Source organism: Peromyscus maniculatus, chromosome 9 (assembly GCF_049852395.1).
Source record: "Peromyscus maniculatus bairdii isolate BWxNUB_F1_BW_parent chromosome 9, HU_Pman_BW_mat_3.1, whole genome shotgun sequence".
In the NCBI taxonomy this organism is placed as follows: domain Eukaryota; kingdom Metazoa; phylum Chordata; class Mammalia; order Rodentia; family Cricetidae; genus Peromyscus; species Peromyscus maniculatus.
Window position 1 is genome coordinate 114,174,138 of NC_134860.1, and position 13,365 is coordinate 114,187,502.

At 44.8% G+C, this 13,365-nt stretch overlaps 1 protein-coding gene and 1 long non-coding RNA gene across 2 annotated transcripts in view; one reads left to right on the forward strand and one right to left on the reverse strand.

The window, feature by feature from the left end:
• Positions 1 to 1,024: 1,024 nt before the first annotated feature.
• Positions 1,025 to 9,266, reverse strand: LOC121832428 (uncharacterized). The gene is made up of 3 exons (XR_006076104.2): positions 5,561 to 9,266; positions 3,637 to 5,459; positions 1,025 to 1,467 (listed from the first exon to the last, which is right to left on the reverse strand). It is a non-coding gene; the product is annotated as an uncharacterized LOC121832428 (long non-coding RNA).
• The window catches only part of Gpc6 (glypican 6), a 1,071,780-nt gene continuing 1,063,731 nt past the window's right edge, over positions 5,317 to 13,365 (forward strand). The window contains exon 1 of the mRNA XM_006994688.3: positions 5,317 to 5,476. Coding sequence (XP_006994750.1) covers positions 5,317 to 5,476 — 160 coding nt within the window. The remainder of the gene's footprint in view (positions 5,477 to 13,365) is intronic.

Below are 13,365 nucleotides of genomic sequence, written 5' to 3' on the forward strand. Positions count from 1 at the left end.
TTAAATCTTTGTGATACCTGAACATATTCCCTGCTTATACCTTCTAGATGATTGACAGTAATATTTCGAGTAAATATGAGTGGTGCTTATGAATATATGAAATTCTCTCATTGTCTTTGTTTCCGGTACATGTTAAATAATTACAGCTCTTTCAGTCTTCTTGGCTAAACCCTTTCGTGACTATTAGGCAAAACTGGATCAAGAAGATCCCATGATTCTCTTCTCTGAAGCTAACTAAATCTGGCTTCAGAGTCTTAAAGGAACATGGCAGGACAAGAAGAATCCATTGTCCTTGGTGTCTAGACCCTCCCATTGAATCCAAAAAACCCATAGGTTCTAGGCTACACCAAAGATATAATTTCCACTGGTGTCTACCAGCATTAGATACATACTTAACACTCCAGAACTGTCCACCAGACTGTTAGAACTGTTGGTGTTTGGTATATCATCAAATGAAATGTAGTTTTCACTCTTTCTGCTTATTATCCCCCCATGTTTACCTTTTCTTTCTCTGTAACCCAGCAACCTTCCATTATGTGGGCAATGCAGAGCCGCTGCTAAGCTTCTCATGGTGTTTTCATTGCAAAATCTGCTTTCCAAGAGGCAGGTTAGCTCAGCAATTTTGATTTCTACGATGTGGAACAGACACACTCACAGTTCATTCCCTTGCTTTTTATAAGCATTTGAACTTATTTGTCCACTTTGATCTAAAACACACAAAAATAAAAGCTAAAATTCAACCAGTTTCTCATTCATGAGATAATACAACTGAGAAAAACAATTTTAAAGTTTATAATTGTGGCTTTTTATTTTTCTCTTGATTCAACCCAGTTTTTAAAAATGTATTTTTAAAATTTTTGAGATTATAATACAATTTCATCAAGTCTTAAAAGCTACAAGAAAAATGTCATAGGTTAGAGTTTTTATTTTATACAGAAAAATGTTAATAACTGTTTTACATTTGTGAGATAATGGTAAGAATTTTTATTTTGCTCTGGAAATTATATCAAATACACTCATGTTAAAAGTATGACATTCATTTCAAAACCATACTTTTTTTTCTTATTAAAAATTGAATTTCCTGTAGAAAACATGGGTAGTGCAGAAAAGAGAAGGAAAAATTTAAATGAATCTACAAAGGGAAATAAGATTGCATTTCAGTTCCTTTGATATCGGGTGTCAGCTTCTCTAAAGCCTAGAAGCTTCTTGTGGAAAACCCACCTGAATACTGACAGAAATCCCGTCTACATGGTCAAAGCACTCGGCCTTTGTGCCTGATGTTTCCATCTTCTTTCTACCCGCTTTACACATGATTCGTGTGGCCTGGCACACACCGAGGGATGACACCAATGCTTCTCTGGGATTACCTGGAGACCTCTTTGTCATACTCCTGTGCCACTGTCTTCGATGTACACTGCAATTTGTTCCATGCTGGAAAATCTCCCGATGTGGATTCCACAGTGCTACCTCCAATTTGTTTTCTTATATTTGTCTCTTCCTAGGTTTCTCTTGTTCAGACTTTAGAATAGTGTCTGTGTTTATACTGCTTTCATTTGAAAAAGCAGAAAACCAAAATGGTAGTACACATAAACAGCAGGATGCTTGTTGACTATGTAAGGAAAGGTCTGGATCTGGAGTGGTGATTCAAATAGGAAAGCAGGAACCTTGAATATTTCTGCCAAAATCAACTTGGAAGGAGAGGGTTAATTTGGCTTATACTTTCCCATCACTGTTCATTATTGAAGGAAGTCAGTTCACTCATATATAACAGTTCGTCATTGAAAGCATTTGGGGCAGGAACTCAAACAGGGCAGGACCCTGAAGACAAGAGCTGATGCAGAGGCCATGGAGGGGTGCTGTTTACTGGCTTGCTCTTCATGGCTTGCTCAGCCTGCTTTCTTATAGAACACAGGACCACTATTCCAGGGATGGCCCTACCTGCTATGAGCTGGGCCCTCCTGCTTCTATCACTAATTAATAAAAGGCCCTGCAGGCTTGCCTACAGACCAAGCTTACAGAGACATTTTCTCAATTGAAGTGCCTTCCTCTCAGATGACTCTAGCTTGTGTCAAATTGACATAAAATTATCCAGCAAATCTTATTTCATTGTTTTGTGTGCGTGAGTGTGTGTGTGTGTGTGTGTGTGTGTGTGTGTGTGTGTGTGTGTGTGTGTAGGCCCACAAATGCTAGGAGAAGGCATTGGATTCCATGGAGCTAGACTTACAGGTAGTTGTGATCTAGTGATCCACCTGATTTGAGTGCTGAAAACTAAACTTGGATCTCCTGGAAGACTAGTAAGCTCTCTCACCTAGTCAGCTCTCATGTTCCTCTTGCTTTTTAATCAGGAAAATAGTTCCTAGAAATTTCATATTAAATCATTTTGGTCAGAAATGATTCCTCCACTCCAACTCTACACTGTTTAACTGAACAGGAAAAAGGATGGCCAACAGTGACTTAGGCCAATGAGATTCTTTCCTTGGGGTGAATAAAGGGCCTGCAAACACATTTCTCAGGGTGACTGACAGAGGCCGCCCATTTTGCCTGCACCTATGGTTGTTGAAGACCAAACTGTTTTCTCTAAAACCTGAAGTCTGTAACGTTCCATTTATATTACAGCTCCATGGGTTCTGAAAACCAGCCAGGGTGGGACTAGGCAAATTCCCTAATTCTTAGGCATGACTAAAGTTCACAAACCAATGCCAAACTGTTTGACCCTTCCCAGTAAATTTAAGCTCACCTATTTATGCTTGAGGGAAGAAGTAATTTCCCATGCATTAGCCTTCCAACAAGTCTACAATGGCTACAGCAGCCTGCTGCTATACAGGTGTACTGATTGCTCATTCAGTGTAAAATGATGAGCCAATCTTTAAATAATCACAAACCATCTCAACTGTCTTTTTCATGCATATGTGTTTGCCAGTACACACATGTAGGTGGAATCCTGAAGACAACCTCTGGTGTCTCCTCAGAATTGCTGTCTACCTCCTTGAAAGAAAAGACTTATTTTTGTCATTTTAAATTTGTGTTTGTGTGTGGGTGCACATGTAAGTGAAGGAGCCCCAAGAGGCCAGAGGGGTCAGATATTCCTGGAAGTGGAATTACAGATGTTTGTGGGCCTCATGATTTTCGAGCTGAGGACCAAACTCAGGTCCTCTGCAAGAACAGCATGTGCCCTTAACTGCTGAGCCATCTCTCCAGCCCCCTTTCCACCTCTCTGAGACAGGGACTACCATAGACTTAAAGCTCCTTAAGGAAGCTGACTCCTCCTGTCTTTGTCTCACCAGTACTGGCGTGTGTATGAGTTCTAGGGGATAGAACACAAGTCCTCAGGGGATAGAACACAAGTCCTCAGGGGATAGAACACAAGTCCTCCTGTGAAGCTGGCACTCTACCACACTGTAGGTACAGCTTCAGTTTAAATTCTAAAGCAAGCCCAGGTCCTCCTCCAAGTCTTCCTGATGATGGGTTAAGGAGGACTTACTGGAGAGGAAGATACACTGAATGATGATGATGATGATGAAGGTGCCCCTGACAGAGGCAGACAGAAGGATTTAGACTTCAGGAGTCTGGTCACCAACCACCAGGAGAACATCCTCCTGCAGGTTTACAGTCAAGTTCAATGAAACTAGGCCTCACCTTGAAGGGATTTCTCAAGAATTGTCAAAACAGTGTCCACGCTAATGAACAGCATTTCTTCTTCTTTTCTAATTGGTCGTTTTCAGGATCTCTATGCTCATTAGCATAAGGAAGGCCACGGAAATTAGTTAAACCGAATCTCCACTTTCATCCCATTTCACAGAACTGGAAGGAGAAAATGACTAGGTTCTCCGTTTGAGAATTCTGAAAACTTGGAAGCAAAGGATAAGGTCAGTGTGTTGAGAATATCTGATGAGAGAAGGTTAAGACACCATGTCCTCCCCAGTGTTTTGCTTCGCACCTTACCTTCTGCCGTTATTGTACCTCCACACACTGAGAACCCAAGCCTTGCGATTTAGGAACCAAGTGTTTTGTAGGTTAAGCCTCTCTCTCTCTCTCTCTCTCTCTCTCTCTCTCTCTCTCTCTCTCTCTCTCTCTCTCTCTCTCTCTCTCTGTGTGTGTGTGTGTGTGTGTGTGTGTGAGAGAGAGAGAGAGAGAGAGAGAGAGAGAGAGAGAGAGAGAGAGAGAGAGAGAGAGATTTAGGGGAGTGAAGATCTATGGATCTATGGCTCTCTAATATGTGCATTCACTATTTGTTTTTAGAAAATAAAAACACCGAGAAAAGCGGAAAGCAGCTAGCCACCGAGAGAGGTGGCTCTGCTGAGCTCCCAGATTTCTGTTCTGTGTTTATTTCTTCCCTGGCTTTGTGTTAGTTACACTGTGGGAAGAGCAACAATTGGAAATGCGATGTTCTCTATCTCCAGAAAAACACAGCGCGATCACAGTTGCTCGCCTCACACACTTTTTTCATTTTATTGTGGTTTATTTATGTCAGGAAAGGTAGCATTTCGAATGGGTATGGAGACTGTGAAGTGATTGAGAAAATAGGGACCTTGCGTTTCCAATCTTTTCCCTCCTAGCTAATGGTTCGCGATCCATTCCAGGTTTTGCGGCTGACTCTGCCTCTGAATTTCGGCGGTGCACTGGGTAGCACGTTTCTCTCTCTCCCTCCCTCCTTTCTCCAGTGTCAGTCTCCAGGATTTTCTCTCTTCCTATTTCAAGAAGACTCGCACAGGCTCCCCCAGTCTGTGTGAAGCTGAGGTTTCCCCTGGATCCCGTACATCTCCATCACATACCTCCACGCACACACCTCCCCGAGAGCCCAGCGCTCACACCCACAAACACGCGCGCACACACTCGCGCCGGCCTGTCCATCTCCCTCCGGGGGGAAGCCGGCGCGCGGTCCCACCTTCGTCGCACACACTGGCCAGGCGAGCTCGCAGCGCTCCACGACTCAGCGGCTCGGAACTCGGACCGCTGCTCTGAACGCCCCCACTGTGGTATTTAAAAAAGAAAAAAAAAAAAAAAAAGACATTTCTTTGCCTTCTCCTCCTCTCTCGCCTTTCTCGCACCGTTTTCTACCCGAGCGGCTAGCCGAGCCGGCTGCATTCCCAAGCCAGCCCTGGTTGGCTTGCCATCCTCCATCTGGCTTATAAAAGTTTGCTGCGCGCAGTCCAGAGAGCTGCGCGGCTCGTCCCCTCGGCTGGCGGAAGGGGGTGACGCTGGGCAGCGGCTAAGGAGCGCGCCGCAGCCTCTGGCGGGCTTTCGGCTCCAGGGGCAAGGTGAAGAGCGAGCGCACAGGGAGCTGGGGGCTGCCGAGGTGGACTTGCACGTTGCACCATGCCTTCTTGGATCCGGGCTGTGATTCTTCCTCTCTCCGGGCTGCTGCTGTCCCTCCCGGCCGCGGCGGACGTGAAGGCTCGGAGCTGTAGCGAGGTCCGCCAGGCTTACGGTGCCAAGGGATTCAGCCTAGCGGACATCCCCTACCAGGAGATCGCAGGTAAGCGCGGGCGGGCGCGGGCCCGGGCCCCGCTGCAGCCCGGAGAGGCGGCGGGGCTCCCTCTCCCTCCCCCCTGTTGCTCACTTGGTGCTCACTTTCTGCGGGTGGCTCCCAGGGACCCCGCGTCCCTGCATCCTGGCGGCTGAGGCTTGTCCCGCTTCCCCGGCGGGAGGAAGGTGTGCGTGCCGGCCGCCTCATTGTGTGCACACACGCGGGAGCACCCTCGTCCCCTCCCTCGCTCTCTGCGTCTGCTCCCGCGCCCGGCCACCTCGGTGGCTGGCCTAGAGTCGGCCCCGGCCGGTAGAGCTGGGGACGGTCGAGAGGAGACTGCTAGAGAAGGCAGAGAGCTGAGCGGGGCGCCCATCGCATCCCCCTCGCCGGGCAAACTTGGGAGAACTGCGGCCACAGTTCTCTCAGCGCCACCGTCTGAGTGGCGCCTTCTCCACTCCCGCCTTCGCGCCGGCGGGGGCGGTGGAGAGACGCGGAGGTTCCTCTACTCCATCTCTCCGTTCTCCAGGTCCTTCCCGGGGACCGAGCGCCCGGCTCCTGGGCTGGGGACCGGCCACTAAGGGGACACGTTGCCGCGGTCCCCAGGATCTGAACATTGGAGCCCCGAGGATGTAGCGGCGGGGGAGATGGGGAGGGGGTGCTTCGCAGTCTTGTCTGCTCCAGATTTGGGGCGGGCTTTCCCGTTAGGGTGCCCCAGTGCTTCCCCGACTGCGGTTGGTCACTCGGGCTGAGGAGACAACCGGGCCACCTGGCGCGGTCTCGCGCTCCGGCCCGTGGGCGCACGCGGAGCTAACTTAAGCGGGTGACCCGATGGGGGCGTTCGTCTCCTCCGGGGTCTGCACTTCGCGGTCCGCGGCGGCTCGCCCGATCCCAGGCGTTCCTTCCTCCCGAGCTCCGGAGCCCCCACCCTCAGCCGGAGTGTGCGGCCCTTCGGGCTCCACCAACTAGTGCTGAAGCCTGGGTGTGTGTTTTCCGGCTCTTAGCTCCAACCGAACCCGAGCTTCTTTGGGGCTCGGTGAATGAACCGTGTAGGGGACAGATAATCCTTTAGCTGAGTGGGAACTGAGCGGAAAGAGGCCCAGGGAAGACTGGAGATGATGTGAGGGCGCGGGCTGCTCAAACCGGGTAGCTGGAGTCCTAAGTGACCTCAGATCGCTGGATCGCCACCAGACCGCGTCTTGCCAAAGAACTGGTGGAGTGATGGGAACCACTTGCAAATATCTTAAAACATCTTAGTTTTAATACGCTGTGGAATTGCTGCTTTATTAGGTCGATCTCCAAACTCTCGGAATGAGGGTCTTTACTTACATCACCATTAACACATTTCTATCAATTTGGGAATTGCCAAAAGGGGGGGGAAACATGATCATACATTACAAACAGCGCGGCGCTTTATGTAGAAGGAGCTTTTTTTCAATTCACAGTCAGGCGTTCTGTTCCCTGGGTCAAGAAGGCTGCAGAAGCTGTAGTGAATTATAAGACTACTCTTTAGTCTCCGGGATTTGGCCCACCCCACGCCAGCACTCCCTAATTTGTTAATCAATGACTAGAAAGGGACTGCGCCTGCGGCTCCTTAAGTTTCTTAACCCTCCATTCCCTTTGTCTACTGTTATTTCATTCTTTTTAATTAATTGATAAGGATCAGCTTCACCTTTTTAACTCCCCAAATCTCAGGAAATTCAACTTTTAAAAGGCTTGGAGTAGGGATCCCTTCTAGGAACTCGTTTTCTCCTCTAATCTGGCCATTTTAAAACTGTGTCTTTTAAACACACATATTTCCCAACGTGATTTCAGATAAGATATCTCCAAGAAGAAAACAGCTAAGTATTTTTAAATTGCATCGGTATTCTTTAGTATGTAATGAGACTCCCAGGTGACTAGCACTGACCCTCAGCACCTTCCGGGGGGCCTGACTTATCAGAGTGCAGAAGCACATTGTAAATAATTTCTGTAGTCACCAGTTACTTTGCTGGAGAACATTCCCAGCGGCTGTGCACATGCTTCAGAAGTAGTGGAGCTGCAGAGGGTTTCCGCTGTTGTGTATCTTTTGTCTTCCCTACTGCCTTAAAAATCACAGACTACTGATAGCTCCGATTTCCGAAAATACATCCACCTCCCTGCACTCACTTGGGCCAAGAATGAGTGTAAGCTGAGGACTCTTTACCTTAAAGCCCAGTGCCATCCAATGCTGGTTGGCAGGACCAAGGTCCATGTGCCCGTGGGTTCAAAGGCACATTTGACAGGAAAATAATTAATTGTAAGATAACTGAAGAGTTTCTATTTGGGGGAGCGTATTTTTGTTTTCAAAGTAAACTTTACACAGTGCTAAAGTAAATTGCATTTACTATTGCTTTTGGGATAATCACAATATGAATAAATGTGCCCTTCCTGTCCTCCCTAGCTCTTGGTAATATTTACCCCCCATTATCTAGTATTGCTAAGAGTTAGTGTGGGGGCTCTCCTTTCTTTAAACTCTTTTTCATCCCTTGCCTTGCTTACACGTCCGGTGGTTTGCTTGAGAAGTGGCATGTCTGTCAGGAAACCTGCATTTAAAAGAACCGCTGTTCCGGCTCCAGGTTCCAGTTGAGCCATGTTTGGGAGTAGCTTGCTTAGTGGAATAGCTGAGAAGGAAGAAGGATATTATATTTAATCTCAACCTTTTTAAAGTTTTACTCTAAGCTCACAGTTGTAAAACAATGTTGCCCCTTTCTCTTCCCGGGGTAGAGAGGTGTTCTTCAGATTATCAGAGGGGACTGTAGGTAATATATAAACTTCAGCTCTTAGGAAGTGCCTTCGGAGGGGGAGTTGGCACCATCAATCTTCACTCAGCCTTGATTTTAAACCCATGTTGGCAAATTAGATAGACTCTCCTCCTTGGAAGATCTCCAAGGGAGCCGACTCCGGAGCCCCTCTTAGCCATCCATTCTAATACTTGGGAATTCCTGTGGTACAAGGAGTGTTTCCAGAAATCTAGCCAAAAGCCTTCACAATGGCCTTGCTTGTTTTCTCTTGTTCCCTGTGCTGGGAAGATCCTAAGCTCAGAGCCTCAGGAGCTTGGTAAGGGACCTTCTGATCAAAGGTTCACTCTTCCCTCAAGGCTCATCATCCCCATTTCTTGCTGGTGCTAAGCATCTCAAACAGTCCCATAGCAGGTAACAGCACTTGCTTAGGCTGGGTTCTTTTTAGCTGTGGAGTGCTTGCATGCTGTTCACAGGGCACTATGGCTCTAGCAACACACACATTCATATACACTCACACTCTGACATATACACTCTTGCTCACAGTCTCTCACACACACTCTCACACACTCATAGACTCATACCCATTTATGCACTCACACCCACACACTCACACCCACACCAAGACCCCCCTTACACACACACACATACACACACACACACAGAGTGAAACATATCGCCCATATAAGTGAGAATTCGGAGAACGTTGTTTTAGAATTTCTTGTATTTAGCTTTGTTGAGATCTTTATAATATTTCATTCTTCACAGTAACTTCTTAGCTTAACATGATTCCTCTTTCCTTTATTTATCTAATGTAACTTTGTTTAACACTTCATATATAGAAATTATGTGCCCATCACCTATTTATACACAATACTTAAGCGGGCCAGATGGCCCAGCTAGTTAAAGTGGTTGCTGCCAAACCTAACACCCTGAGTTTGACTGGTGGAACGCACCCAGTGGAAAGAGAAGCGAACTCTTTCAGGTTGTCCTCTGACTTCCAAATGTGGGCCATGGCACCCATGTCCACACATAGACGAGGGTTCAGAAAAAAAAATAAATACAAAAATACTTCAAAAGAAAATATTACTTTACTCAGTTTTTCCAATAAGTTAGAATAGATTTTATAAATAAAAAGACAACAGTGAAGACTTAAGTAACCTGCCCAAGGGTGACTCAGCTGACAAGTCTTAGAAGGAAACTCAAACCCAGGAGTACTGGCTTGAGAGTCCACAAACTTCTAGCTTGGCCCATTGCCCTATAAAATGAAGCCCTCAGCATTTGTTGAATTCACACATGCATGACCTATTCTCTGCCCCTCTTGTGTGTATGATGTGTGTTGTGGGCCAACACATCCATTTATGTATTCCACAAGTTGTGAATGCTGAATTTATATTGGGTTGCAGCATCTACCATTTCCCAAATCATTTTTCCAGTGCATTTATTGTACCTATCTGGTGATATAAAACATATGCATTGGTTTCTTTCAGAGTACTGGGTATACTAGAATATTAGCTTAGTCAAAAGCCTGGGATATTGGGTTAGTCCAACAGAGCTTATACTAGATCATTACCCAAAGAATAGAAGCTAGAGCAAAATTCTACTTTCACAGAATAGGACAAAATTTAAAACCAGCTGTTTTTAATATGTGTTTTATCCTACTTTCTCTCTCAGATATGTTTAGAGTTGGGGTACATTTGGACATTAAGAAAGCATTAAATGTTGGGTGGTGGTGGTGCATGCCTTTAATCCCAGAACTTGGGAGGCATAGGCAGGCAGATCTCTGAGTTGAATCCAGCCTGGTCTACAGAGTGGGTCTAGGATATTCAAGGCTACACAGGGGAACCTTGTCTCAATAAATAAATAAATAAATAAATAAATAAATAAATAAATAAATAGCTAAATAAATAGAAGAAAAGAAAGAAAGAATTAAACTATCTTCATGTCTTTGATGAGAATTTCTCAAATACTTATGTCAAGATCTACTGTGAAAAATGGGACTTTTTTCATATTCTGTGGAGTGTTGTGTTTTCAGTCTATATTCTGGCCTCATATATATGGATGTGTATTCTTCATATCTATATCTATATCTATATCTATATCTATATCTATATCTATATCTATATCTATATCTATGTATATATATATGCAACACACATAATAGGCTTGGCTTTGTTTCAGTGATTTTTAGCTCATTTTCTTTTCCATTCACATGTAGATGTCACAGTAGCGCAAGTGGAAAAACAGTGTTGGTCATTCTTACTCCTTCATAGCTATCTTCAACATCTTAGATTTGAATAAACTTTAAGTTCCACTTCTCTGCCCTATGCAAAGGTTTCTGACCTTTGTCCTCTACTTTGCCAATGGACGGCTACCTCAAAGTCCTCTGGATGAATAAAGTGAGTCATGAATGAATTAGCTGAATTTCAATTTTTTTTTCTTTCTATGGTTTGGCAAGTCACTAGATTTCTAAAATAATTGCTCTATTTCCAGGTATCAAAGCCATCTGAAGTCCAGGTTCTTAGGCAGTCCTTTTATTAGATTTTTGATCTAAGAATCAATTGAAAGTGTTCCTTGTAAACAAAGGTAGCTCAGCTGACTTACCAAAAGAATAATCTCTCATTGTTTAAGGACTGACACACTTCTTTTTTTTTTTTTCTACATAAGACCCATTTCTTTTAATTGAATTGTCTCTTAATAGTTTGTGACTAGAAATGTAGGCCACTATCAGGATTGACTCGAAGTACACAGCATTCTGTCCTTAAAATATTGTGCTTAAAAAGATTCTGTTCATTTCTATAAGGAAAAAAAGGCAGTATTTAAACTTCTGGACATTCATAAAATACAAAATTATACTTTCCTATTATGTGACCTATTTTGTAAAACTTGTAGTAAAATAATTGTTGATCAATGGTTTAACCCCAGTTTCTGTCTTATTTAAACATAAAAAAGTATACAATTCCTCCATAATTTACATATCTCTGAAGAGTTCTAGCTATCTAGCCATTAAAAACAACTGTTTTAATACTTTCAAAATCTTGATGTTACCTTACTTCATCTGCCAAATCTGCTGTCATATCTTTTTTTGAAGAAATTTTTTATTCATTTTGCATACCAGCCACAGATCCCTCTCTCATCCCTCCTCCTGCTTCCCCCAAACGCCCCCCACCCCACCCATCCCCTTTTTTGATAAGGTAAGGCTTCTCATGGGGAGTCAGCAAAGCCTGCTACATTCAGTCGAGGTAGGTCCAAGCCCCTCCCCTCTGCATAAAGGCTGTACAAGGTGTCTCACTGTACCTTAATGGGCTCCAAAAAGGCAGCTCATGCATCAGGGCTAGATCCTGATCCCACTGCCAGGGGCCCCTTGAGCAGACCAAGCTACACAACTGTCTTGCTTATGCAGAGGGCCTAGTCCAGTCCCATGCAGGCTCCACAACTGTCAGGCTAAAGTTCATGAGTTCCCACCAGCTTGGTTCAGTTGTTTCTGTAGGTTTCCCCGTTATGATCTTAATGTCCCTTGCTCATAGAGTCCCTCTTCCCTCTTTTTGACTGGACTCCTGAACTTCAGCCTGGTGCTTGGTTGTGGAGCTCTGCATCTGCTTCCATCAGTTGCTAGAGGAAGGCTTTATGATGGCTGTCCTGTCTTTTCACTGTATATAATGAAACTTTAAGTAGCATACCAGTTATCTAGCATTATCCAGTTGCCAGTGTTTTCTATAGCACCATTTGAAAAGCATTGCCAATTCTAGTGTGGTAGGCCTGTAATCTCAGCACTAAGGAGGTTGAGGCTGGGGGAGCTGGAGTTCTAGGTTACCCTGGTCTACATGATGACACCCTGTCCTAAAAAACAAACAAACAAAAAAAACAAAAAACAAACAAGAGCAACAAGAAAAACAGAAAACAACCAGCCAAACAAGAACAAAAATGTTTAAATCTCTGGTTTCGAAAATATGTAAATAAAGGAATTCATAGTGGTAAGTCTTGGATAAAATTTTCTAAATTGTAATAATCTGGATGAAAATCATCTGAGTTTTAATGACACTTGGTTACCATTATTCTCGAACTCTTGAAACGGTAACAAGGAACATAGAAACGAGTCTACCTTTGAGCAGCATCTGGCTTACTTCAGGCACTTTGCACGTGTAGGCAGTGAGTGTTTATTGAGTATGTGCTGTGTGTAATCCCCCGTGCTTTGTGCCTGCTCTGCAGTTCAGGGAACTTTGATCCCAGCGGTGAAAAAAAAGAAGAAACTCAGTGCATCATTGAAAACTTAGTCATTCCAGCTGAGATAAGTGTGTAGCACAGTTATGGGATCGTTTCATCTAAACGGAGGGTCTTAGATGTGCATCATTAAGGAAATACAGTGCGATCTGAACCATAGGAAGCTATCAGTAAGGATGGGGACAGAGGAATGTGCACATATGACATGCCCATGAGAACATTGGAAAACGTGAGAAGAATTCCAGAACCTGTGCTAATGGGTTGTGGTGAGAAGAGATGTGTGAGAAAGAAAAACCAGACCGAAGGGCTAGATTAGCAATGTAGGAATCCCAAAGATAGACCCTTGCATATCAGCTCTGTGTTTATCAGCTTGGCCCTTGGACTGAAATGTTTACAGATGCTAACTCAAGGTTTACATACTCAGTTGTTTTAAGTGTAAATCAACTAAAAGGGGAATGGGGGTGGAGTGGTGGCGTTGTTTTACCTACTTAGGATCTGCCTGCCTAGGATCCCATGTGAATTATGCCTGTCCTGCGTGCCATGGCTGAAGCAAACATCTAGAACCCTAAGATGCTCAGCCCTTTGCAAGTCTCTGCCCTAGACACTTCTATCATATTGTGAAGTTCCATTGCACGCCCATGCGCGTGTGTACACACACACACACACACACACACACACACACACACAGGACTTTCTCTGTTTGCTCACCACACACACACACACATACACACACACACACACACACACACACACACACACACACACACACACAGAGGACTTTCTCTGTTTGCTCACCCTACTCCAGGCTGAAAGATCCTGTGACCTCCTGTCCTTCTGTATGGTGACTGTTCAATGGGGGAAGAATTCTCGCCTAAAAGGACTGATTTCTCTCCCCATACAACCTAAGTGACCATCTGGAGC